General features: G+C 41.6%; 1 protein-coding gene across 1 annotated transcript; it reads right to left on the bottom strand.

Moving 5' to 3' along the window:
- Window positions 1–428: 428 nt before the first annotated feature.
- Window positions 429–26,484, bottom strand: LOC125891807 (transcription initiation factor TFIID subunit 4-like). Its single transcript, XM_049581328.1, has 16 exons — window positions 26,217–26,484; window positions 25,295–26,053; window positions 21,882–22,036; window positions 20,089–20,208; window positions 16,982–17,122; window positions 16,703–16,825; window positions 16,433–16,522; window positions 12,875–13,096; window positions 12,614–12,749; window positions 12,182–12,293; window positions 8,161–8,330; window positions 7,925–8,055; window positions 7,706–7,831; window positions 7,403–7,459; window positions 4,478–4,597; window positions 429–4,350 (listed from the first exon to the last, which is right to left on the bottom strand). Exons 1-16 carry the CDS (start codon window positions 26,482–26,484, stop codon window positions 4,183–4,185), a joined length of 2,898 nt encoding a protein of 965 aa, XP_049437285.1. The 3' UTR covers window positions 429–4,182.

Raw genomic sequence — 26,484 nt, 5'->3', positions numbered from 1 at the left:
AAGGGGGTGTGGCCTTGGTGATGGCACAATGCCTGTTTGGTCGATGTGTATCATATAATATTAGTGACGTTTCAACAGTCACACAGCACAGCACTAGATTTTGAATTAGTCATACTAGGAGTATATTTCACATGACGTTAGACATGTTTGTGGATTTTATGAATATATTTTAAACAATAGCCAAAACAATGTGTATTCAAATCTTGTCCAGAACATCCTGGTAATTCCAAACCACTTCCAGGCCTGGAAAAACTTCACTTTCTAACTGAATTTACTACACACAGGAGAATGACTGAGTGGAGACAGTGCTGCCATCACTCGAGTGCTCTCTGAGTATTTTAGGCTCCAGTGTAAACTTCTGTATGGGCACCTGAAAGACCACACACGCCACAATAACACTGACAATCAAGACATTTGTTGTTGTTTTTTTGTTTTAATAGAGATCATACTCTTTCAATCCATTATAAAATAGCAATTAAAAACTTTTTTTTTAAATTCAGATATTTACATATAAACAAGAGGCTGTGCAAAATGTACAAGATATTGGCAAGAAAGAATCATATATTTGTCTTATTTGTCATATCTACTGCGTATGAAAAGTAAGACAGATTTGCCCGATTTGAAGTCATCAACGGATAAATCTACAAATAGCAAACTTAAATATATACAGTAATAAAATCTGCCGATAAACATTCTTTCATAAAATGACAAAGGTATAAAGACCAAAATTAGTATGTGCACTAAAAATATAAAAAGTTATAAAGTGGGTATGTTCATCGGATCAACTAGTTTTTAGAAAAGTGATCTGTCAAAGTGCAGTCCTCGTTCTGCATTACATGCTCCATGTTTACCAACATGACCTCCATCATTCATAAATATAAAAATGTGGACAAACAACTTATTGGAAAATGTGTGACTCACTTAAATGACTAATTATTAACATTACCGGGACTCATTTCTCCAAAATAAAAGTTTGAAAATACACATTATAGCCTATGAATTACACAGCCTGGATACTTTACATTACTGACAACCACTTCATTTAGACCATATTATTTTCAATATCTTTTTATCCATTTAACCATCCATTTCCATTATCTTTTTTTATTATGGTACAAATGAAAAGACAAAAATGTGCTTGAGATTCATCACAGTGAACATCCTGCCCAAGGATATTTCAGTCAAAGCTTACTTTAAAGTCTAAATCTCTTTGGGTGACACTTATGAAAGGCATGAAAATGACTTGAAAGCTTCTTGGTAATTATTCAAGAAACACAGAGCCAAATCTAAATGATAATTTTCATAATGTTAATGTTTCATTATGCTTGGATCTTCTAAATCAGCAGGCAACGAGGTTTCAGTGCATTTAAAGGGGACACATTATGCTCATTTTCAGGTTCATAGTTGAACATTGCTTTAATGTTCAAATTGTCTGTGCTGGGCCACCTGTGGTCCCCATAAAAAAAAAATGGATAAAGCTACTGTGACATCACCTGTTGGTTTGTGGACTCCTGTTTTGGCATTTCAGCTGTCACCATCTTGCTTTTTTTTGGGCCAGATGTGACCATATTTGGGCGAGAGGTTGGAGCTGTGGAGAAGTGAGGGGCGGATCCGACTGAGAAGCTGACAATCAATCAATCAGAGCTGCCATGCCCATAATTACACATAACTTAAAGCCTTAATAAAACAAACGGGTGAGTTATATAAAAAATAACACCCAGTACAGTTAACACGACAGAGGAAATTAGCTATAGACCAAAAAAAAAATTGTACCGGTCTGTAAACATGTTTATTTCTGCTGTAAAGTCAGCCATTTTTAACAGGCGGGTCTATGGGCATTGTCTCCCTGGAGTCAGCCTCTAGTCAACAAAACAGCAGATTTTGGCACTTCCTTATTAGCTAAATCTGTCAGCCCCGGTGGTTGCCGCTTGGCATCTACCCTCTATCTGAAACGCTCTAGTTTAGCACCTGTCTTTTTAAGGCCTCCTTCTGAAAAAGCCCAGTCTGCTCTGATTTGTCAGTGTTTCTTGGTCTTCCAAATCAGTGGTCTCAGCATCTCTGTACCATCGATGTATTAAAGAACATCCATGCTCTGCACCATTATTGCAGTCTGCGAACGCCTGTATAGAGGACGACGGAGTATAGCAGCTCTCTGCCTCAGAACCAAAATCTTCATAACTCGACATGTTCCAACAGGACTGTGATTCGAAATCAGGGAAAAATGAACATCGCAACTAAGGGGCTGTACACATGCCACGTTTTTTGCGCCTTCAAATTCATTGTTTTCAATGTAGACGCAAGGCAGGCGCACACAAATGCCAGAGGGATGCAGTCGTGGCATGTATGCGTTCCCAAGCGACCATTTTTCAAGGCGAGACAGCTGCACTCGAGCTCAACTTTTGGAATGAAGCAGCAGTCATGTGACAAGGACGAACGAATCACAGCCGACAGACATCTTTCCCTTCTTCCGTAAATACCAGTCTGTGATAAATATGGAGAGGTTGTTTATTTTGGTGCAGAGTTGCCAGAGGTTTTCATCTGTCCCACGGACGATAGGCCCATACACTCAGGATTTTTGGTAAACGGGCTATGGTACCTGCTGACGCATTCTTGAAAGCTGGCACAAAAAAAAGGCACACAAGTGGGGCCCAGCGGCTAACCTCACGTTTTCCAGATGGTTAAAGACACAGCATGTGTACGGCCCCAAAGATTACATCCCTGATGTTAGCATAAAGCTACATGTAGCAGTGTTTGTAATGCAGCACTTGGCTAAAGCAAATGATTATATGAAGAAATTGGTTACAAGCTGAGTTCAGCTTTTAGCCAGTGCAGAAAAAAACATTGTGATGCCTGAGGTTTATGCTCACAGGAATTACTTTAACATGAGTTTACCTCGTTACTTGGAACTTTGGCCACGTTTAATATGAGCATCCAACAATGCAACATTATATACATGACAGGAAACAAGGAAAAGCATATTAAGCCCCCTTTAACACACTAGAACATCTGCAGACTTTTTGTGTGCAATGATAAAGTGCGAAACAACAACCGTCTTGGAGAGAATGTTCACTGTGATAAAAGGTTCAGTTGCATTTTCTACCATCGCTAAAGAAATGAATGGTAACTGCTGACTGCTGGCAAGGTGAAAACAAATCTCAGCGAGTGTGCTGAGCTTCAGAAATGATCGATAGGAATGTAAAGTATATCCCGCCTTTGTAGTAAATGTGCTACAATCTGAGTTAAAGGTGAAATGTCGCTTTCAGCAACTGTGTCAGGAACTCGCACAGTAAATTAAAAAAAAAAAAAGAGCTTCAGTAGCCAGAGTTTGAAATACCAACACCTGTGATTACATCATGCGCAACACATGACACAAAAACAATCATTCTTCTTTCCAATCAAGCAAAGACAAACAAAGGAGGTGCACAACAAAACAACAAAGCAAACATCCCACAAAATCTGGAGAGAAGTGTTGGAAAGATGAAGTCACTGAAGCTGATCAACACATTCTAATCCATATGGCTTAATCTGTTAAGAAGGCAACTCAGCAGATGACAAGGCTAGTCAAGATTAGTCTCTGGGAAAAAAAAATCCACAGGCGCTGAAACTGTGCTAAAATATAGTATAAATGTGTGATAAATTAAAATCTCTGTTAGGAACTTAAATAAACAGAGTGCTTATGCTAACATGGTGAAGAACATTAGCATTACTGCAGTTTTGTAAGAGCAGGCTGTTACACCTGAATGTTGCATGGAACCACTTCACAGAGATTTGCTGCTACAACACAGATGTCAGTGCAAATAACACCGACAAGGTCTTCGGATTTGAAGTGCTCAGTTCAGTTTAAGACATTTTTTTTTCCTTGTGTGCAGCATGAGGCAGTGCATGAGTGAAGTGTGGTTGGGTGCAACTGGTCTCTGAAGAGCAAACCGAGCTGAGAGGCACGCTAAAATCAGAGCCGAGTTCAAATATTTGCTCCTCTGAAAATACAAAAGACTTGTGCTTGAGGAGGCTTTTAAAAGACGACGTGTCTTCAGTGTTCCAGATAATTCTCCTCCCACAGACAGACGCCTCATCATTCAGCAGTGGGTGATCAAAGGAAGTACCGGCACAAAGGGTCTGAGCTGACAGTCAACTCTGCTTCCTTAATGCCACTGAGCGAGACTAGTCATTTTAGTGCAGGTGCTATTTGAGGAAGCCTTTATAGAGCAGGTGTGAGTGACTGGTCCCTCTTTCATTCTCCAGGCAGAAGAGCAGGTCCCTAAGGTTGACTCTGGTGATGCGCTGTCGCATAAACTGTCTGGAGCCTGCTCCACTGGGGCCTCCAGGCTGAGAGGGGCCTGACCCTGAGCCCTGGGGCGTGAGACGGAGCAAACACATGAAAGACATTTAGTCTTTTATTGACCTTTCCTTTGTGGAGTTGACATAATTCAAAATTAAGCACAACCTTTTTTACGCCAAATGCTTCCATATTGCTCACCTCTGCGCTGGTGCCCCGAACAGGAGAGTCCATTTTCCGTTTCTTCCTCGGGCCAATTGCTGCCAGCGCCGTTAGGTTGGCTTCTCTTTGTCTGATCTGAGCCAGCTCCTGCTGCTGCATCTGGAGGAATAACAAGTCATAACACACAGATGAATCACACACAAGAACTCGTCATAATGCTTCTCAAAGACAGCAATCATGTAGTCACTTATCATTAGGCCTGTCACAGTAACTACTTTTAATGGACAACATATTGTCTGGGAAATCATAAATGAATATTATCGTCATTTTAAAGTCTTCATGAAATGAAAAATAAATGTTTCCAGTTTATATCCTGTGTCCCTGTGTTAGTTCTTGTTATATGCCAAACATATATCACAAAACTAATATCAGACTGTGTCTTTTCTCTTTAAGATTAAAAGGTTTCAAATGTTTGATGACTCATCCTGCTTTCAGGGACATTTACAAAAGTTCATCCAATCGAAAGACTTTGCGCAACTAGCTATAACAATAGGTAAGGTAAGGTAAGGTAAGGTAAACTTTAATGTCCCCAAGGAGCAATTTCAGATACAGACAGTAGTCATGAGTAAAACAAAACAGACAGTACAATACATAACACACAGAATCCAGTATCACACACTGTCAGGGGTAAATCATGGACATTAGTGGTCACTGCTGGTTAACATAAGCGATAGCAGACGGGACAAAGGACGATCTGTAACGCTTAGTGCTGCATTTAGGGAGGCAAAACCTCCGTCCTTATGGAAGCATCTGAAACTCAACATGAGGGGATGTTTAGAGTCTGAGACAGTAGACGCAGCTTTAGAGGTGACCCTCTCTTCATACAGATGCTGTAGGTTATTAAAAGTAACACCAGTCATCTTACAGCACAACCAGTGATCTTACAGCACAACTTGACCACTTTTTCATCTTGTCCTCAGCTTTCTTAAAAAGAACAGGCGTTGGTTTGCCTTCTCACAGATGCATCAGTGTTCACATCAAAATTTAACTTGTCATCTAAGACAGTGCCCAGATACTTGTACTGCTGTACTGCTGCCACTGGCTCACCCTTGATCACAGAAGTAGCAGGAAGACAGGGCCCCCACGAAAATCAATGAACATCTTATTGGGTTTAGACACATTAATCTGGAGGAAAGACAGGTCACACCAATTAACCAGTTAACAAATATGGAGGGGGATAGGAGGAGATGTGTGTTTAGACATCAGAGGGCATAAACCTCATTTTCGTTTCCAAAACACATCGTTGCTACGGTTACATGATGGCTTCTCATTCGGAATGAAATAAATCTGAATGAAGTCATTTGGAATTAAAGTTTTTCCAGGTAGTTTACATGAGAAATATTCATTCCAAATGAGGGTTTACATGGGAGAGCAGTTTATTCGCCTTTATTCAGGTCTGCGCAAGGTTTGGGGCAGGGAAGCAGTGTTGCCAAGTCCGCTTATTATAAGTGACTTTGGGCTTGTTTTTCTGTAAAGTCGCTTACAAATATTGGTAGTCACGGGTTGCGGGTTTTTTTTGGGCTTATCTCTAAAGCGTAGTTGCTTATTTGGGCTTGCTCCCAGCTCCATAATAAATTGTCAAGCAGATATTTTTGATATGTTATTTAAACGTAGCATAGTTTGTCTTGCATGTTCCCTCTGTCCCTCCCCTTTCCCCATACACACAGGAGACAGCAGAGTTTTTTCCCCACCCGCATCCTGCTTCTAATTGGCTCTGAACCTGATGGCAAGGAGTACCAGCCAATCAGAGGTAGAGCAGGGCAATGTGTCTTTTTTCTGGTTAGGAAAACATCAGTCCTGTAACTAAAAGAAAAAAGTTAGATGAGTGCATTAAAACCAATAATAAATAAATAATTTGTGAATTCAGGATGATATTTATTTGTGTGTGCAAATTTTAATTATCACAGGTTTACTGTGTATATAATGTACTTGGTACATCAGTCTATATTCGATATCCCATCTGTTTTCTAATGTTAAATAATGTTAAAAGGTGGTTTAACTCCCTCTTGTAGTCATTGTCCTGAAGATCAGGGGGGAGAAAAATAAATAAACTGTGTACCGTGGGTACAGTTTTACAAAACTGCGCACAGTTTACTAATCTGTCCACATGGATGTAAATTGACAATCTATATCCACAGTTTAAAATCCGTCCCCTCGGACTGTAAAACCGTGCACATAGTTTATTTAATTTTCTCTCACTGGAACCTAGGGGGGCTCCATAGAAAAAGTTGCTTGTTTTGGGCTTGTTTTCACAGGCCTGGTTGCTTATTTGTCTCGCGAGATCTGGCAACACTGCAGGGAAGGTTTTTGATTGGATAGGGGGCGGGGCGGATGTTACGTGTTTACGTTTACTGGAAGAAAACACTGTAGTCCTCGCTCCGGATAACAAGATGTTTGACAACGCCGTTCTTAGTGCCTTTTTCGGGCTCGTTTTGCTGATATTCTTGAAACAGCAGTACGACAACAACCTTGTTCTGCTAATGCTTCATCTGTTGAGGAGGAGAAGGGAGATAGAAGACCGTGCTGTGGCGAATGGAAACCGGTGAGTGCAACGAGTCCGACTGCTCTATCTCAGCCCGTTGCTATGCAGCTCGTTGCTATGCGCGCTATATACATCATTGCGCCAGTAGGGCAAGGAAACGAGCATGCGCAGAAAGACCGGAATGAACAATATATACAAATTAAAATATTCTCAATGGGTGGAGCAGTGGTTAGCATTGTTGCCTCTCTTATTCTAGCGTCATGTTGGCTGAAATATTGTTGACATTCTTTTGTAAACAAACAAGCATGTAAAGACAAGGGCAAGAATTTACAATATATGGACATGACCTCATGACAATTTTTGCTTGATGAGTGGGTAATGTAATTACCATGACAGGCCTACTTATCGCAGCATACACTTACCTCTTTGGCCTTTTGTTTAAGTCTGAGCTGCTCAGGGTCCTCTTGCCGTGACCGAGACTGCAGTGAGGTAGAGGACATTTTAATATTTCAACATGGATGTGTTCAATTTATTCCATCAATTGTTTTATTCATTCACTCGCTCATTGTTAGCAGATCTGTCCTCTAGTGTCTGTTGGCAGTAGAGGAAATATATACTAATGACGCTGACCCCAGATCACTCACGCGCCTCGTCTATGCAGTTATGACAGTGTGCAGGGTTTGTCCTGTCAGTGATGCTGTGTGACCTTGTTTGTGTTTTGTTACCTTTGCAGCCTTTAGGAGAATCTCCCTCTCCTGCTCCTCCTTCCTTTGTTTCTCCATCTGATCCAGCTGCTCGAAGAATTTAAGCTGGGCTCGCACATCGCTGACCTGCTCACACCGCTCGTCCTCCTGAAGTATGTATGAAATGAGATGTTTCAAGGAAGGTGCAGAAATGTGCAACAGAGTCTCACCAGATCTCACATTACTGTAATTAATACGCACCTTGAAGGATGTGTTTTTCTGCTGTGCCACTTGTGACACCTTTTCCAGCAGGTTTTGTAGTCGCTGCTGCGTAGCGTGAGATATGTAGTTGATCACGTCCGCGCCAAGCTCACTGACGCCAAACTTCCTACCTGTCACAACAGCAGGAGCGTGAATGAAGAATTAAGACAAAGTGAGATGGTGTCGACCGTCGAAAGCCAAGAATGTGCTGTACATTTTTCTGTCATGTGTCTCACCGATCTCCAGAGCTCTGCGGGTGAGTAAAGAGGTGGAGAGGAAGGTCTCGTCCTTACAGGAACGAGTCACCGTGCCGACGAGCTCCGAGTTAGTTGCTAAGATACGGGCACTCTCCTCAGACAAGTTGACTCCTGCCATGGACGCCACATCATTGATATCATCATCGTCCCTGGACGAAACAAACAGGGATGAGTCAGATATACACAGAGGCACAGTATTCACCCTTTGTGTGTAAACCTGAGATCTCCTATCATGTCTGTGTGTATTTCTATAAAACATCTCAGTAGTTTGACTGAGCTGCAGCAGTCTCCAACAGCTAGAAAAATGAAAACACACATAATTCATCATGCACCCTAATAACTGAATCTGACCTAACAATGGCACTTATAAAACCATCAGTGCAGTTCATATATCAAAGCCTAAGACACAATTGTAAGCTTTTTCTAAGGCTATTGTGTGTTGCATTTGCTTATTTACATCTTTGACGCCCCCCAGTGGTAGCTTCATAAAAGACACCATGGCCAACAGCAACAGATGTATGGGTAACATTCTTACATCATGACATTTAGATGAATGTGATGAAGGCAACAAAGAATACACCAATTTAAGACTCATTTTTCCTACAAACACAAACCATTGAAATAACGTCTCTCTTCTCTCTTTTAGACAGACACAATGCGGTTACTCTGTTTTATCTCGGCAGTTTAAACCTTTGTGCTGCTGACACTTAAAACATTCTCTCCTGAATATATTGAAACACACAATACAGGTGTTCTCCTTGAACAACAGTAACTAAGAGTGAGATTCTGTATACTATATTAATAGTTCAACATCTACCACAAATTACACATTTAACAGTTCCCAAATACAAAAAAATGTCCCCTGGTATCTATATATATAAATCAACAGGTGATTTCCTTTTTTTAGTAAAATCCTAAATGACTGAATTGTATTTTTTCACCTGGACCTTTATGCTCTGCCATTTCTCCTCTAATCATCACGCTGTAACCTGTGACAGGCTGTTATGATACCACAACTATCACACGACACGACTCCTGTATGCGCACGTCGAGAGGGGAGAGGGAGAGACACTGTGCTGCTGCCAGAGGAGCCGCTGACTGAGTTCCCTCTGAGCGGTAACTCACTAAAAGAGTCTGAGAAGTCCGGGGCTGTTCATAAAACATTCAGGACGCCACAGTTTATTCCACACTACTGAGGCTGCTCCTCTTTTTGGAACCACAGCAAAGTTGCTAAATATTTCGCTTTCAGCCATGCTTGTTGTTGCCGTGGGTAACAGTATGACATCATATGTCAACAAGTCCAAATATCGCGAGTATCACAATGTGAATTTTTCATATCGTATTGAAAATGATGCCAGTATCATCGTGAAGGAGATGATATGGCACACCCCTTGTGCACTCTTATGCAATCCAATACCTGTATGATAAGTCCTATCTATATCTTAATTTACATCACTAACTGCTGTCTGTGAGCCAAACTGCTCGATAGGTGACATTTAAGATTTACTATCTTTGCAAATGTTCAGCTTTTGTTGCCATTGTCAGAAAAGGCGTAACTACCATGATATATTACCCATATCCAGGTATGATTATGAGGTCGTTTATTAAGATAATTACTGCATAAATTAGCAAATGTGTCTGTGTTAACCAATTTATCATTAAACAACACGAGGGTGATAAAATATGAAGAGAAACCAAGACAATAAAGTCAACAGGCTGAAATCTCACGAAGAGAGACTTTTCAAGTACACTGCTCTTAACCAGACTCATTTATATCTCACAGCGGCCTCCTTATGTAGTTCTTTACTGTCAGATGATCGAGACATTGTGGACACATATATATAAATGTGCAGCACCACGCTGGTGAAGTTATGTCACACTAAACACCAGAGGACATATTAAAGCGATATAAAAGTGAGTCTTAATGTTGGGCTTTTTAGTCTCCCACAGTCTGTTAGGGCTGAATCCTTTCTCAAAAGCATGGTGCATTCTCAATCTGTGTTTGCTATGCCCCCCCCCATGTGAATGCACAGTTATGCCTGACTATGGGACTGTATCATATCACAGCATACCCTCGAGTATAAGAAAATAGTTTTCCACCTCATGACACTTTAAGGAGCGAGGTCCACCAGGACTTCTAGATGAATATAATTACCCACTAAGCGGAGGTATCTGTGGTCTTAATGTTGCACTTTTCTAAAACTTTGTATTCCTGTGGGATGTGTTCCCAAAAATAGACGAGAGCAGGATGACTTAATATCCTGTGTATAGTGTACCATGCTGGTGAGAGTAATAATGCCCCTTTCCCACCAGAATTAGCACGTCTATGCAGGTTTTTAAATGCAGACAGACGAGTAGACGAGACTGATTTATTTTTACTGGTGTGTCACATTTGACATCACGAAGGCACTGGAAAACAGAGTCAGTAAACAGTAGTAAGCAGCATAAAGGCCAGTGAAAAGGTCATGGAGGTTACTTCTTTTTATATCTGTTACTTATTACGTCTCTCTCTTAAACTTGGTGTCGGCTAATTTTGAATGATGTTCGAGAGCTGCTTGGGCAGGGACAGACGGAATTTGTGGAGGCGTGTATTGCAACACTGGAAAAGGGGCAGAAATTAGCGTGTACACCCCGGTGTCATGTTTCTATCACTACTGACCAGAGTCAGAGCTGATAAATAGCCACAACCACTGCAGAGTCAGATATCTCGGGTATTAACGGGTTAATGGGTACTGTTCAAGTCAGTCACTCAGTAAGGCAGAACACCTTCATCTCAACCTTGTGATATCAGTAAAAATTCATGGCTGCAACTAACAGTTTCATTACAGATTAATGTGACAGTTTGGACTATAAAATGTCATAAAACACATGGAGAAAAATCAAATCCCTTTTTTTGTCCAACCTATAGCTCAAAACCAAAGATATTCAGTTTATCATCACATAAGATGAGGAAATAAATGCAAATTACTTTTAAATGTATGTTGTGGGGCGCCGGTGGCTTAGTGGTAGAGCAGGTGCCCCATGTACAAGGCTGTTGCCGCAGCGGCCCAAGTTCGACTCCAGCCTTTGGCCCTTTGCTGCATGTCACTCCCTCTCTCTCTCTCCCCCTTTCACGGTTGTCTGTCCTATCCATTAAAGGCTAAAAAGCTCCCAAAAATATCTTTTAAAAAAAAATAAAATAAATGTATGTCGTTACATGTGTAACAAAGTGAGACCCTGCTCCCACAGAAAGTGTTTAAGCAGCTGTAGGCGCCATTTTGTAATATTGTTTTTGCAGTTTTCACGTTGCGACACCCATCGCGTATTTGCACTCTAGGCGCCTGACATTTTTGCCGGAGTGCTCTGAACTCCTTGAGTTAAAAAAACACTTCAATTCAGAGTGGAAAAGCGCCCCACATCATCCCTTTTTTCGACATCTATTTTCCCATTGCCCAATTGGATGATTTGAGAGGTGGCCCTTCTGTGGTGGTCATGACAACAAGTTTATAGTCAGTAAACAATGAAGGAGAAACTGGTGGTAGCAGCTGCTGGATAGCCAGAGCGATATGGCCCGACGATAGACAGGAGGTTGTCAAACTGCCCATGAGTCATCCTAAAATATGCCTGGAAACGGCCATCATCGAGGCGTAACTCCTGCACCAACTGGTGGTGTCCCCATGATCCATTTTTTAGGGTCTCATGTACCCACACAGATCTCTGTTTCCCTTTTTTCACTATTTGCTGACAGCCTCTCATCCTCAACCAGAGCTACAACAAGTACCCTCTGCCTCAACATTTTAGGATCTAGCTACTAATTACTGGGGGGATTTTTTTTTTTTTTTACAAAGATTACACAGTAAGGTTAGTGTAAGGATGTGACGGGTGGTTGCCTGGCAACAATAAAAAGGCACAGCAAGCTTTTTTTTACTGTTGGCATTCACTGAAATTAGAGACCTCTACAACTATTTAGAAACTAGTATTTAATAGACACTGATGATAATTATCTGAATGTGTCACAGACCTGAAGGTTCCCCCTCCTGCTTCCTTCAGCTTGTTCTTCTGAGCAGCAGCAAGAGACGCCTGACTGATGACTTGTACTCCTTTGACCCCTGGTGCCAACGTCTGCTTCACAGCTGGAGTCAGTAGAGACACACAGAGACAGAAGCAAATGACTGACTGAGAAGAAGAAGAAGACGTTGTTGCTGTACAGTTTAAAAGATACACTGTGACCTGAAACTAATTTCTCTTTTTTTTTAAAATGAAATTTGGCATCTTTGTCAGGGCTCAGTATCCTGTAATTACAAGGAGTATCCACATGGTGGCAGCACTTCCATACTGTACATGGTAAATGGGTGAATGATCAAATACAGACAAACTCACAGAGACTCAAACGCACATTCAGTTCACCATAGAGACGAAATAAAAGAGGTGTAAGTGACTGTTAAAAACACACCTGTCTGTAGCTGTTTGACCACCTGCGGCTGGCCCACAATGATGCGGCTATGAGATTGTCCTCTGAGTGTTACCATGGGAGACTGAGCCAGCGTCACCTGTGGCCTCACAATCGTCCCCTGTTGCTGGGGCACTAACTGTGCATATTCAGAGACAGACAATGAAAAAAAAAACGCACAGACAAAAATAGAAGTAAAAGCAAGGTTTCTACTTAAGTGTGCATGCCAGTGGCTGAACTCAGACGCAGGCAATGATAAATTACCAGTCCAGGTTTACTGTGAGGCGTCTGAGTGAGGCTGATGACTGTGGTTTTGGTCACTGCAGTGCTGGTGGCCGCAGTGGTGGCCGTGGAGAGAGGAGGTCGTAGTACCACAGCGGTGAGGGCTGTGGAGGCTGCTGCAGTAGTCTGAGTGCTGGGCAGCAAGCTCTGCTGGATGAAGGCCTCGGAGTCTGGGGTCATCTGACGCAGTGCTGGGAGGCTTCTCTGCAGGAAGACAGAAAGAGTGGACATATGTTCAGTTTGATTAAGTATGGGACTCTTTCCACACAGGACAGATTTTGTTTTAAGGAAAATGAAGCATCATAAACCAGATGGATTTGGTGAAATAACGTTATCAATCTTCAAGGAGCTTACATTTAAAAAAAAAACACAACCAAAAGGGGAAAGTAGGAAACAATCTGCACCCAGTCTCCAGGTAGTTTAGCCTACTTAAAAAGGTGCCATCAGACATTTAAGACTATGTGCTGTGCAACTATTGCCTGGAAAAAAGTAGCAGTTCAAAAATTCTTGAACTGTTTGATCATGTTAACTCAAATCACCACCATAAATGAGGGAAAGTGAAGCGAAATCCATAAAGTTTTGTAACTAAACAGGACGATGTGGCATTTCACCAAACTCTACGAATGGTTTCACTTTTCGTTCCACCTTACTCTCCACTCCTCAGCCCCACAGAGGAATTATTCTCCTCTTGGACGTGGATAGTTTTTGACCATCAGATATCCAATATTATGTCTTCACTATTAGATTTGCTTTGACTGATCTGGCTCTCTCTGTTTGTTCCTAAGTTGATGGGTGGGTGGGGTTGTCTTTTCTGTCCTTACTGGTTCTGTGTTTGACACTCAAACAACAACACTACTACAACTATTACTAAGAATAATAATACTATGCATGATTAATTCATAATTCTGCTCTTCCACGACATTTTATTTTAGACATTATGCTTATTTCGTGTCCAATTAACCTGCTAAAAGCCATCCTTTAGTTACAACTTAGGGAAGGATGACATGCTCAGTTTTTTGGGCATGGTGGTGGAAGAAGATCCTTAGTGATCTATGTCACAGTGAGGGGAAGAATTCCTGTGCATATCACTATCTGTGTGCACATACACTCATTTTGGTGTGCACAACTGCGCCAATGTTTGTACAGTTTGTAAAGAGGAGTATCAGGAAGCGGTACCATTCTGCCGTACACAATGCTCATTCAAACCACACCGTGTTCTCCCTTTGAGAACTTTGCACGCCTATTAGAACTTCAGAAGGATTTCAGAGCCTGCTGGGTGTCATGCAACTTTAACACGCAAACCTTGTGTTTGATGCAGGATAACAATCCATTGTTTAACCCGTTACACCACACCACTGTGACGGGTTAATCCCATGGTCAGAACTGTTTGAACAAAACCTGTTTCTGCTGCTGCAGTTGCCTACAAAGCCCCACTAACCCACACAATTACACCACTCTCTTTGTTAATGTGTTTGCTAAATAGAGTTGTTGACTTTCACTTCATTAAAAGTTATTGTGCCAGTGTTCACACTGGAGGAGAAGCAGTGTCATATTACAGGATTAAATTATTTGGTCATTTTATGAAAAGTAAATGTGACAGCCGGCACTCTGTAACAATGTTCATGTGTGACACTAAAGAGAGAAGAGTGTGTGGTTTTGTCTCCAAGGTCTCTGACAGAATTATAGTAAAACCATATTTGTTTAGCAGTAACCATTGTGGTGAGTGGTGAAGCCACGTCCCCAAGTTGCTCTACAAGTCTGCATGATGCACTGAGGCACACCAAACTTTGACTCATCCACAATATGGAGTGGGTACATGTCAAACAAGGTCTGAGTTTACACAGCCTGTAACATGCAGCATTAAAAGGATACTTCATCTATCAATTGCTCGCCCAGTGTTATGTTTAATTCATGTTTAATTCATGAAGATATCTTCGTTTTTCTCATATACCTTCTGTGATCCAAAAACAGGTTTAATTTGTAGTAAGAGAGGTCCGCGTTTAACAACAGCAAACTTATATCAAAATGTCCATTTACAAACCCTCACATAGCTCTTGCAATATAATCCAAGTCTCATTAATCCAGTCGTATGCTCAGTACTTCCCACACAGACAGCCCTTACTGAAGTGGAACTTAAGTAAATGTAAAACTTATCTATGGTCTCTACAAAGCCAGCGTCTGTTGACAAAAGCAGCAATTTTACCTCACTGAACATGGGAGCTGCTGGTCAGTTAGTTTGTGTTATAGTGTGATTTTAGTAAGTCCGCACTAACCTAAAATGGTGGTTCCCAACTGGTGGGCCGCAGTCCGAAAGTGGGTCCTGGGTCCATTCTGGATGGACCGCAAGTGACATGTCAAGTTTGTAAAAAACACTTATTTTGAAGTACAGTGAATTTACCCAACAGAGCTTTTATTCTGAAGTGCTGTTTGCTGCTGCTGAGTGAGTGACTAATGTTCATACCAGGTGTGAATTACAGGGAAGGTGTAAGGCCTCGCTGCAGCAGCTCCGGGTTCGATTCCGGGCTGCAGTCCTTTGCTGCACGTCACTCCCCACTCTCTCTCTCCCCATTTCACACACTGTCCTGTCCATTAAAGGCAAAAAGCCCATAAAAATAATCAAAAAACAAACATGATGAGACATGAATTCCCGCCATGTGGCACAATGGACAAGACGCGAATGATGCTAAATAGGTAAATTAACCTGCGCAAATAAAGTGAGTAGTGCAATTTCGTGTCATACGCTTATCCGCGAGAGCTGAAAAAGCTGAATTTCAGGGACCAATGTATGACGCCAAGGACATACCAGTGGAAGTTCATTCATTGATCGAACGATTTCATGGGTGTATGACACGAGTTATTCGCGCATATGAAGCAATTCAACACAAAATATTATGACGTTCAAACTCGCGCAAGTAACATAATCGCATTTGGTGTGAACACAACATAATGGACAGAAACTGCAAACTTGACGACATGGCCAACCACAAGTATGACGCGGAATATATTAAACTGTGTGGACCTTGAACTAATGACAAAGGAGAAATCTGGACCCTGTAGACGGACCAGTGGTGAACCACTGCTTTAAAACACCAAAGTCACACAATTACACGATTGAGGAGGTGGTAGACCAGCTGCTTTTATGTTCAGTGAGGTGAAATAACTGTTTTTGTCAATGGAGTCTGGCTTTGAAGAAAGGATAGATAAGTTTTACTTTCAGTTCAGTTCTCTGTCAGTAAGGGCTGTCTGTTTGGGACGTACAGAGCATACGGCTGGATAAATGAGACTTGGGTTATGTTGCATGAGTTGTGTGAGAGTTTGCAAACAGGTGTTTTAATGTGGTTTTACTGTTGTTAAACACAGTCACCTATGACTTTAATTCATAAAGAGCTTTCTCTATTTTCAGATTCTTCGTTCATCTGAGGCATGTGAGGAAAGGTTTTCTTTAGGAATTAAACATAACGTGTTAAGTAGATGATGGTCAATTTGGGGGATAAAGAATTCCTTTAACTGCTATATCTGCTGTTGTGTCACTGATCTCACCTTCAGGAAAGGCACAAGGTACGGCTGTGGTGAGGAGTTGAGTTCCCGGTATAACTGACTGGTGAAATCTTCAGGCTCTATCTTTGCTTCCTGTTGTGCAGTAAACACAGAGAATGCATCAGAACAAAAAAACACAAGTTAAGAAAACAGACTGAAGGAAAGGTACAAAGATGAGGACAGAGAGATCAGGGTTTAACACAGTGATGGTGAGAGGAAGAGACGAGGGAGACAATGGAAAAAGAGTAAAAGAGGAAGAGGAAAGAAATGTACCAGCAAGTTCTTGACCAGCTCCTTGACGTTGGCCGTAGTCTCAGAGGACTGTTTCCCACTGGACGCCAGCTTGATCAACGTGGACAAAAAGTTTTTACACTTTTTTACATTCTCCAGTGTCTCCTGCAAACACACACACACACACAACATGTTCACATCCAACACACATTAGAAATGAGAGGCAGAACACAAACCACCCTAAAATTAATACATATCTGCATATTTACTTTTGAAAGATGACAGAAACAAAAGCTTTCACGGTTAGTACTTCTCTCTTACAGCTGTGATAGCTGTTGGAGTGACAGGGGTCCCAGTTACCCTCTGTGTAACTGCTGTGGCTGCAGATCCAGGCTGCACGGTGGTCGGCGTTCCTAGCGGCTGTCCCGGGGTGGCGGCAGTCCCTCCCAGCATGATGGTGTTCTATATGAGTCAGAGAATATGCAGTCATGAGATGAGACTCAGGAAAATGACAAGGTCAGACGAACAGTTTTGACATGTCTGGTCCCACGGCACGGCACATTCAACTTTACTGGGACATCATTTTTTCCCCCGAGCTTTATTTTTCCAGGAAAGAGTTGTGCTGGATATTGTGTGTTTGCTATCACAGAACACTCAAACATGACGTGCAAAACAGATAATGAGAACTTGTTAATGAGGTTCAGTAAAATGAACTAACCTTTAAAGATATACAATGTAGGATTTCTCTAAATGTACAGACTCATACAAAAGCAATTCCTCTAAATCACTTATGACCCACTCCCAGTGTGTGGTGGTGTATTTATCTGCGCAGACTCTTCCCTTTGCCTGGATTTTCTTATTCTGCTACGTTCAAGATGCCTCTAGACGTGTGGCCCCGAGCCAATGACAGCTCACAAGTGGGGCTGGGACTTTATAAAAAAGGAAGTGATCATGTAATAGCAGCACACATCCAAGAGACACCTACAGAAAGGCCAAGCACCCAAAACACAAGTCAATCAAATTACTTTCACTGGTGAGCACTGAAGGAGAGAATGAAGAGGATGAAGACATGGGGTTGGTCTGTTTTGCGTTGGACACAGTGGTGGTTCTGGCACATTTGGTGCCTGACTGATACCAATGTTTAAAATAAAAAAAATGCCAATAGCTAATTTAGGTGTATCTTTTGTTTTTCTGTGCCAATGAAACAGAGAAATCTACACTAAAAATAATTAAATGAACAGTTTTAAAGTCATTTAGTCCTTCATTACACTACCTTACAATGAGCACAATAATGTGAATTAATTAAACCCCACCCCATTAAATATGAAAGGAGGCCCCCACATGCTTGAGCTTTACACTGCTGACTTATATTATCAGAACAGACATGTCCTGTGATTTTCAGCCTTCTATGATTATATTTACCCTTTACAGCATCCTGACAGCTGAGAATATTACTGTCAGGTATCGTCCCCCCTCTATTAAATATGAACGGAGGCTGAAAATCACAGGACATGTCTGTTCTGATGATACGAGTCAGTGGTCCTGCAATGTGTGTTTCTCTTCTATAATACACATTCTACATCTTGGAGCACCGCTACAGCATCGCTTTGGGTTGTGAGCGCGCATGATGCGCGTCTGCATTGAAAGTAATGGGTTCGTGTACACAAAAGATGCTACATCTGAATGCCCCCCGTGCACACACACATGCTTTAACCAAGACGGCGGCCAAAATCACCCAGACGGCCCGCCTTTGTCTTAGATAGGCAGGGAAAACCCTGTTAATGAAACAACATTTAACACAACCTTCTTTCACATGAAAAACATGTTTTAAAAAATTAGCAAAAAACCTTTTTACTATATGATGCATCATAATCCCCTCTCTAATATCTATTTTATTGTACTGTGAAAACATAAACGAATTTCCCCACAAGATTACGTTGAACACATCATGAGAACATTATAATTTACCTTCGCCCAATGCTAATATTTATTGAACAGAGCTTGAGCACTTCACAGCGTAAATCAATGCAACGTCTGTGGGCTGTTATTTAGTGGGCTTTGCTATGTAGCTATGCTGTTGTGGCCTTGTGTAATATTTTAAAATAATAGAAGTAATAGTAAAAGATAAACTTTTTTTCTCCTTCCCCCATTTGTGGCATCCTCTCTGGATGACAGCGTCTTTAACATTCGCCTATACTCTCTATGCCACGGGATGGCCGGTACCAGTTGGACAGGTACATGCCGGCATTCAGTTCGCTTAGTTTGCTACAGTATCTGTTTTCCATTACAACAAATGTAATGTTCCTACAATACTAATTTGCAGTATATGTACATGCAGTGTGCGGAGGAGGCACCAAGGTTCAACGTTGTGTCACAGTCAGTGTGCAACATTTCCTGCATAGTATACCTTTAAGAGGATTCAGGATGGCAACCCGAACAATCACACATCACAAGAAAGTTTAGAACAACCAGCAAGTTTTTTTTAAGTGAGTAAATAAACCGGCCATCCAGAAAATATTCTGAAATTAGAATAGATGTAAATAAAACCTATTCTTTTCACTTCTTTCCACTCCATGATTAAGGGGAGCTGCAGAGCTGTGGACAATGACAGGACAAAGGAGTGGAAATTCGAGGAACGATTCATTTAAAATAGCACCCTTCTTCAAACACTGACTGGATTCAAACTTATTCTGCCTGCTTTTGTTTGTGTCCTGAATATTCACATTTTTTTCAGAGTATATTGTTGGCAAGCTAAACTGAAGCAGAGGTCTTTTGAGCAACGCCAAACCACAATGACTGAAGCAAAATTTGCCGACTAACTGTGTGAGGTCAGTGGACACAGGAGACATTAAAAAAACTACTTTGGTAAAAAAAAATGCACTCTAGGAAAAGGGGAATAGGTTGACTGGTTGGATTTAATGAGGTCATGAAGACTGCACTTAATGTCTGGAGTGATGTGGGCAGGGGAGAGTAGTGGGACAGTTATGATGTTGATGTCAATGATGTCATTGGTCTCTCTGAATAACAGAGCAGAGTGAACTGCGCTCTAATTCTAGAGGTGGCAGGTAAAAATTATGAGTGTCAGGTGGAAATTTTATCTACCCGTACTGCAGCTGGCAGAGACAAAACTTTCAGACCCTGTGAAACAACTTTTATGTTTGTGGCTAAATTTAAGCCACATGAATTGCTCTCAAAATGTAACACCAGGCCAGTCAACAGCACATTTCATACAGAGCAATTGGTTTAACTTCATTGTCTGACAGTTACATAGTAGCAGCATCAATCAGGTCTGGTGTAATGGAGCTCAGTTCTTTGTGGTGAGTGACCTTCACAGATCGACCTGACAACTTTTAATAGCTTTAAGTGGTTAATAACATAAACCCTGCATAGGGAATTAAATATCCAAAAGGGATGTGTGGTGGAGTTACCTGCAGTACAGGAGGCCTCTGCAGTGTCGTGGTGGCCGTCACAGTGGTCTGGACTGTGGAACCTTGTTTAATAATGGTGGTGGGGGTAACGGGACGGGCCAGCAGTGATGCGCCTGGAGCCTGCAGAACAGCAGGTGATACAAAGAGGTGTTACACATATGACTCTGTGAATGGGACACTTCTGGAACAAATAATGATGTGCTCCTTTATTTTTTTTTTCCAATAAACATTCTCAATATTTTTCTTTAAGTTATTACATTTTAGAACATATATACTGTTTTGAAAGAAAAATAGAGTTTCTCTTTTTATTCACTTACAACTTCCCACTTCCTTATTTCTTTACTCATTTTAAAGTGGAATTCAAAATTTAATTAAATCAGTCCACTCTGAGAATTGTTTTAATGGGTCATTTAACATGCAGGAAGGGTGTGCACATGAAAGCACTGACCAAAATGTAATTAAATGCATTACTGTTGTAGAGACAACTACAATTTGTCAAAAAGGTCATTTTCATTTCCTATCAGACAGTGTAATAGTATATATTGTACACTACAATGGGCCTAACAGCCGAAATACATGGGGTACAGACGCGACGTGTCGCGTAGGAAGGACAGTGTTTCTTAGTAGCGTCTGATAGCGTGCCAGCTTCACTGTGTGAATATCAGCGTGGTGGTACTTGAGGTCAGTCTTGGTCTTGAGACCCATCTCAAGAGCACTTTTAAAGGTCTCACCTCTGACTCAGTCACACTTTTACTCAGTCTTGCCTCTGCCTCAGACAAAGACTCAAGCTTTTATTTTAAGACCAGTCAAGAAGACAGCTGAGGGGATATCACTACATTGCTTGTGCAAAAAAGGAGTGTTGAATAAAGATGGCAAAGCTGCTTTCAGCTCCTTGGTGTTTGTATTTGTTTGCTCATAGAAAACATAGGAAAATTCCCACACATAAAATCCAGCTCCTCACTGCCTTTTGATTATTTTATCAAGATACTTCTCACGGTACACTTGTACAAACACACATATATACAGTGTGGCAATAACAAAAGTGAATGAATCTTCATTTGTTTTTATCTGTGGATGTTTTTTATGGGAATGTGGATCTTTCAGATCACTTTGAGGAGCTCCTATGGTTTGCATGTTCCACATTTTATCATAAGTGTGTCACGCAGTGTGGGATTCGCCGGATCAGTGCCCCGTGTATTTTAGCCACTTGACACTGGAATCTTTGCAGGGTGACTTCTGAAAATGTGTTACTGTGTGCATCATCACTGTAGCGGGATCAAAAGATGCTCAGTCTGAGTATTATGATGCACCAAACCCACTTTTTCTCATCTAGTGACAATTCAGATACCTAAACTCAGGGTATGAGCTGATTTCAAGTAGTGATGCAATGCCAGTTGTCTTTTTTCTTTTCATTTTCAAATCTACCAGTGGTGTGGAAATGATTGGGATCATCTTTCTTTATGCAATATAATAAGAGACTGTAACTACACCTCACTTCTAACTATAAGTGAAAATGCTACACCAACATCCCTGTAAAGCTTGTGTTCATTTTAATTACTTGGCTTGAAAATGGTTTGAAGAATTGAGCCGTTACTCAGGAAATATAACAACAGTGATACAGAAAGAGTATTTAAGGTGCATCAGTGACATTTGGCTGTTACTCGCTCTGTTAAATAAAGTCATTATCCATATAAATGCTGATCCAGTATATCAGATCCATACGTCTCTACCTAACATGAATGAGTCACATTTTCTGTGTGTGACTGTGCCCATGTGTCCAGCAGTCCTGGTACCTGTAGTGAGGTGATCTGGACAGGTGGAGTGCTGGTGGGGGCTGCAGGCCGTGGTGTCATGGCGCTTTGGGACTGCGACTGAGCCTGCATCTGGGCCAAGGTTTGCTGGTGAATCACCAGCAGCTGCCCGCTCTCGCTGCGGACCAAGACCATGCCTGCAACAGGCAAATGACGTCAAAGGTCAAGGCTTTTCTGTCCTGATCAGTGTCATCAATATACTGTGGGTATGCATGGAGTTTCTAACATGAGGGGGTATGAACTACTCATTTGATGCATGGGTGTCACCTGAGCTGGCAGGTCTATGTTCAGAGATTCCCAGCCAGTCAGCGACCAGTCAGACCAAAACAAGCCCCAAACATGGTGCCATATATCAAAACATTTTAGGGCAAAGCACAATATGCAATGAGATGTTGTACAACACAGTGCAACAGTGAAGTAAAACTTTTCTTGGCACTGATACTTAATTGTAGGCCAGTGTATTACTCTGCACTGGAGTCTGTTGTTTGTTACTTCTCCATCAAACAGGTGACTGGCTGTGTGATTGTGGGCTCCAATACATACATAGTAAAACACTGGCCTTCAACAAAGTATTAATAAGAAAAGTTTGTCCAGGACAATTAAGCAAAGCAAAAACTTTTGTGCTAAGTTTAGGGCTGTACAATGTAGGAAAAATCGTGTTGTGATTATTTTGGCAGATATTTTACGAAATCAGCCATGATTTTAATGGGAATGGTAATTTTTGCATTTTATTTTCACTAAAAAAAATACATAAAAATAAGGATAATGTAATTTTTGCTGGGGTCTGTACCAAACAAACATGTTCTCTTAAGTCTGGAGTGTGATTTGCCAGCCAGGGCATCTCTGTGGCACCACAATGCTTCATTTATAATAATATGTTTTGACTCAATTGACCTTTATCAAACAATTGCAGTTGTTGTGATTTGGAACCTGCTCTTGGCCATATTGTGATTTTGATATCATTCCAAGTAATTGTGCAGCCCTAGCTGAGTTGTAGGTAGATGCATGTTACTGAAAGGTATGAGGAAAATTGGTTCTTTATAGGAACAGTTCACCCCCAAAACAAAAATTTATATTGTTCCTCTTACCTGTAATGTTGGAGATATTGGCCATAGAAATGTCTACCTTCTCTTGAATATAATGGAAGTAGATGGCACTCAGCTTGTGGTGCTCAAAGTGCCAAAAAATACATTGGAAAAACTCAACTTCAGTGTCTCTTTTCAGAAATCATGACTCAGTTACTCAAGATAATCCACAGACCTTGTTGTGATTCAGTTTCGTGTAGGAACTATTTTCTTTCTACCGGACTACACTCCAACTGTATCACCGCACAGAAGGAAGTGTGCATCTACTCATGGACGAGAGGTTCATGCTTGAGACAGTGGGAGATCTAAACATTAGTGGCATCCTCCTCGGCTGAGCTGTATGAGCAAGCTCAGTGGTCCGGGTTAAGTTAGGTGGTGCATGTGTCCTTCTGTGCGGGGATGTTGGAGAGTGTAGTTCAGTAGCAAGAAAATAGTTCCTACATGAAACTGCTCACAACAAGGTCTGTGGGTTATCTTGAGTAACTGTGTCATGATTTCTGGAAAGAGACATTGATGTTTAGTTTTTCAAATGTATTTTTTGGCACTTTGAGCACCACAAGCTGAGTGCCATATAGTTCCATTATATTCTAGAGATGGCAGACATCTCTACGGCCAAAAACTTCAGCACTTGGCAACTCACACCAAAGCAATCTAGACTGATAAAGAGCACTACAGGTAAGAGATAAGAAAAATATGTATTTTCAATCTGAGGCTGAACTGTCACTTTAAGCAGCTTGGTTTGTTCTAGCTTATTTCAGTCTGACCATTTGTTCTCTTATGGAAGCGTATTGCATTCACTTGACAAATGAAAAAAAAGCCCTGTTTTTCTGAGTATTTTTTTCTGTTTTTCGGGGTATTTTTTTCTGTGGGTTTTTTTTGGGGGGGGGGGGTATTTTTTTTCTGTTTTTCGGGGTATTTTTTTCTGTGGGGGTTTTTTTTTTTTTTGGTATTTTTTTTCTGTTTTTCGTGGTAATTTTTGTTCCTGAACGAGGAGACGAGATACTTCAAAATCTAGCAAGAAGCTCCCATCTGGCACCTACAAGTGACCCATGCTTCCATGGTGACTCCTGCTCATGGATGTATTTTGCATCCGTGCTCCTGCTCCTAGACAATTTCAACTACGGGATCAATAAAGGTAAGGCACATAATTAGTTACACACAGGGTATGATAATCTAGCTATGTTTTCGACTGCATCCTTCTAGTGTAGGCCTATCACTCAATGTAACAGATTAGGTTAGTAACAGCTTGTAACAATGTTAGCTGACAAACGTGTATGGGCATGATTTCAGTTGTCAGCTAACCTTGTTGCAACCTGTTACTAACCTAACCTGTTACACTGAGTGATAGGCCTACACTAGAAGGATGCAGTGGAAAACATAGCTAGATTATCATACTCTGTGTGTAACTAATTCCATGCAGGAGACACCATGGATGCAGGGGTCACTTGCAGGTGCCGGGTGGGAGCTTCTCGCGAGATTTTGAAGTATGTCGTCTCCTCGTTCAGGAAAAAAATTACCACGAATAACAGAAAAAAATTACCACAAAAAAAACAACAGAAAACAGGGGAAAAAAATACACCAAAAAACAGAAAAATAAATAAATTATTCCGAAAAACAGAAAAAATTACTCAGAAAAACAGGGCATTTTTTTTATTTGTCAAGTGAATGCAATATGCTTCCGTAGTTCTCTGGCTGGATAGCTCTAAACACAAGACTAATTTCCATGCATTAATGATACTACATCGGAACAATTCATACTTTCTTATGCCAAAGAAATGATCACATTAATAGCCTCTGAGGGTAAAATCAAAATGCCAAAGTACCACTGCAAAACCTTGGAGTGATAGGTGAGGTCAGGGACACAGTCTAACAATTAACCTCTGCAAACACAGAGGTTAACACAGACACACACAAGCAGGATAGGCACTTGGCAAACAGAAGCTGATATGAGAACCGTTTACTATTGTTTCTGACACCACAAAGTAATAAGAATCAATAGATTACAACAGAGTGCTAGTTTGATATACTATAAGAGGTATAAATTGGCCGACTGCCCTCAAGGCTTTTAATCTGATCTGCTGTTAGGACCTTGTTCACCTCTAATCTGCTATTTGTTACAATCAATTATGTCCTGCTTACTACTATATGTCTCAAAGCATTTATTCTCCACTCACATAACAGCAGCTAAGACACACATAGGCACAATTGTGTTTAATGGCAACAAGTTGCTGCAGCTTGAAACAGCGTAAAGACTATTACACATGTTAGGCAGAACTTCCAGATGCACTTAAACTGTTAACTGTGAGTTACCTGGAGGGAGCTGGATGTTTTGGATGTTTGGGGCGTTTGGTTGAGGCTGGGTGAGTCGTGGGGCCAACACCTGTGGAGCAATAGCTCGTATTCCAGCAGGAGGAGTGGCAGCGATTGTTGACGGTACTGAAGTCCTCAAGTTCTGCAGAACAGTCGGGCTCCTCAGGGTCGCTGTTGTCCCTGTCGCAACAGTTGAAGCCACGATGTGCGCACCAGTCTGCATTATAGTCTTTGTGGAGTCAAACTTGTTCACAGCAGAGCCAGCAGTGCTCATGACACTGACGGCTGCTGATGTTAAAACTGTGGTGGGGTTGCCGCCGCTTTGTGAGGTGTTCGTGGGAGTTTGCATAGGTGGCCTCACCAGCGTGACAGTGGGTACAGTTTTCACAGAGGGCTGAGAGGAGATCACAGCACTCGCAGTCGTCGAAGAAGTTCGTATAATAGTACTGGGTGCTGCGGATAAAACTGTTGCGCCTCCTTTGCTCACTGAAACAGGTCCGTTGTTGACAAGCGTGACAGCGGGCTGTGAGCCGCCTCCCGTGACATGACAGTTCATCACCACGGCACTTCCATTCAAAGTTTGAGCACCAGTCGTTACAGGTTTCCTAACATCAGACACTACCGTAACGACTCCGCTAGCTGTCCCCGGCTTGGACTGAGTCTGAGCGGCTGTCATGCTCGCTGTGGTCCCGGCTGCTCCATCCATGCTTGAACCGTGGGACCCCGTACTGTTAATGACACCTCCTTGCACTCCTGTCCCTACAGCAGCGGAAACACATGAAAACAAGGGGGGTGTCGAACAACTCTCCGTCTCGCATTAGTTTCGGAAAACACACAAGTGAAGCCAAGTTAGCTAAAATCAGTTCAACAACGTGACCAAAATTAGCTAATGTTAGCTAACCGGAGTGGGCAGCTATCTTACCTGCTTTAGCAAGCTCTTGTTGTGAAAGTCCCATTTTGCTGCCCTGAACATTGGAATTACTCCCTATAGCTGAGTTGCCGGTGTGATTTGCTGCAGACTGGACCCTGGTCGCTGTGTTGACTTGCCCTGCTCCTGTTAGCTCAGACTCCAGAGATCCGACTATATCACTAACTACTTTTTCGTCCACCTCTGTGTTGAAGAAAACATCATCCAGCAAATCGGAGCCCGCCGCCATCTTTGCCCAGCTACGCTCGCTCGTGAGACGCAT

Source organism: Epinephelus fuscoguttatus, linkage group LG7 (genome assembly GCF_011397635.1).
Source record: "Epinephelus fuscoguttatus linkage group LG7, E.fuscoguttatus.final_Chr_v1".
Taxonomy (NCBI): domain Eukaryota; kingdom Metazoa; phylum Chordata; class Actinopteri; order Perciformes; family Serranidae; genus Epinephelus; species Epinephelus fuscoguttatus.
Note: the sequence above shows the minus strand (reverse complement) of the source record. Positions and strands in the feature narration are given on the sequence as shown.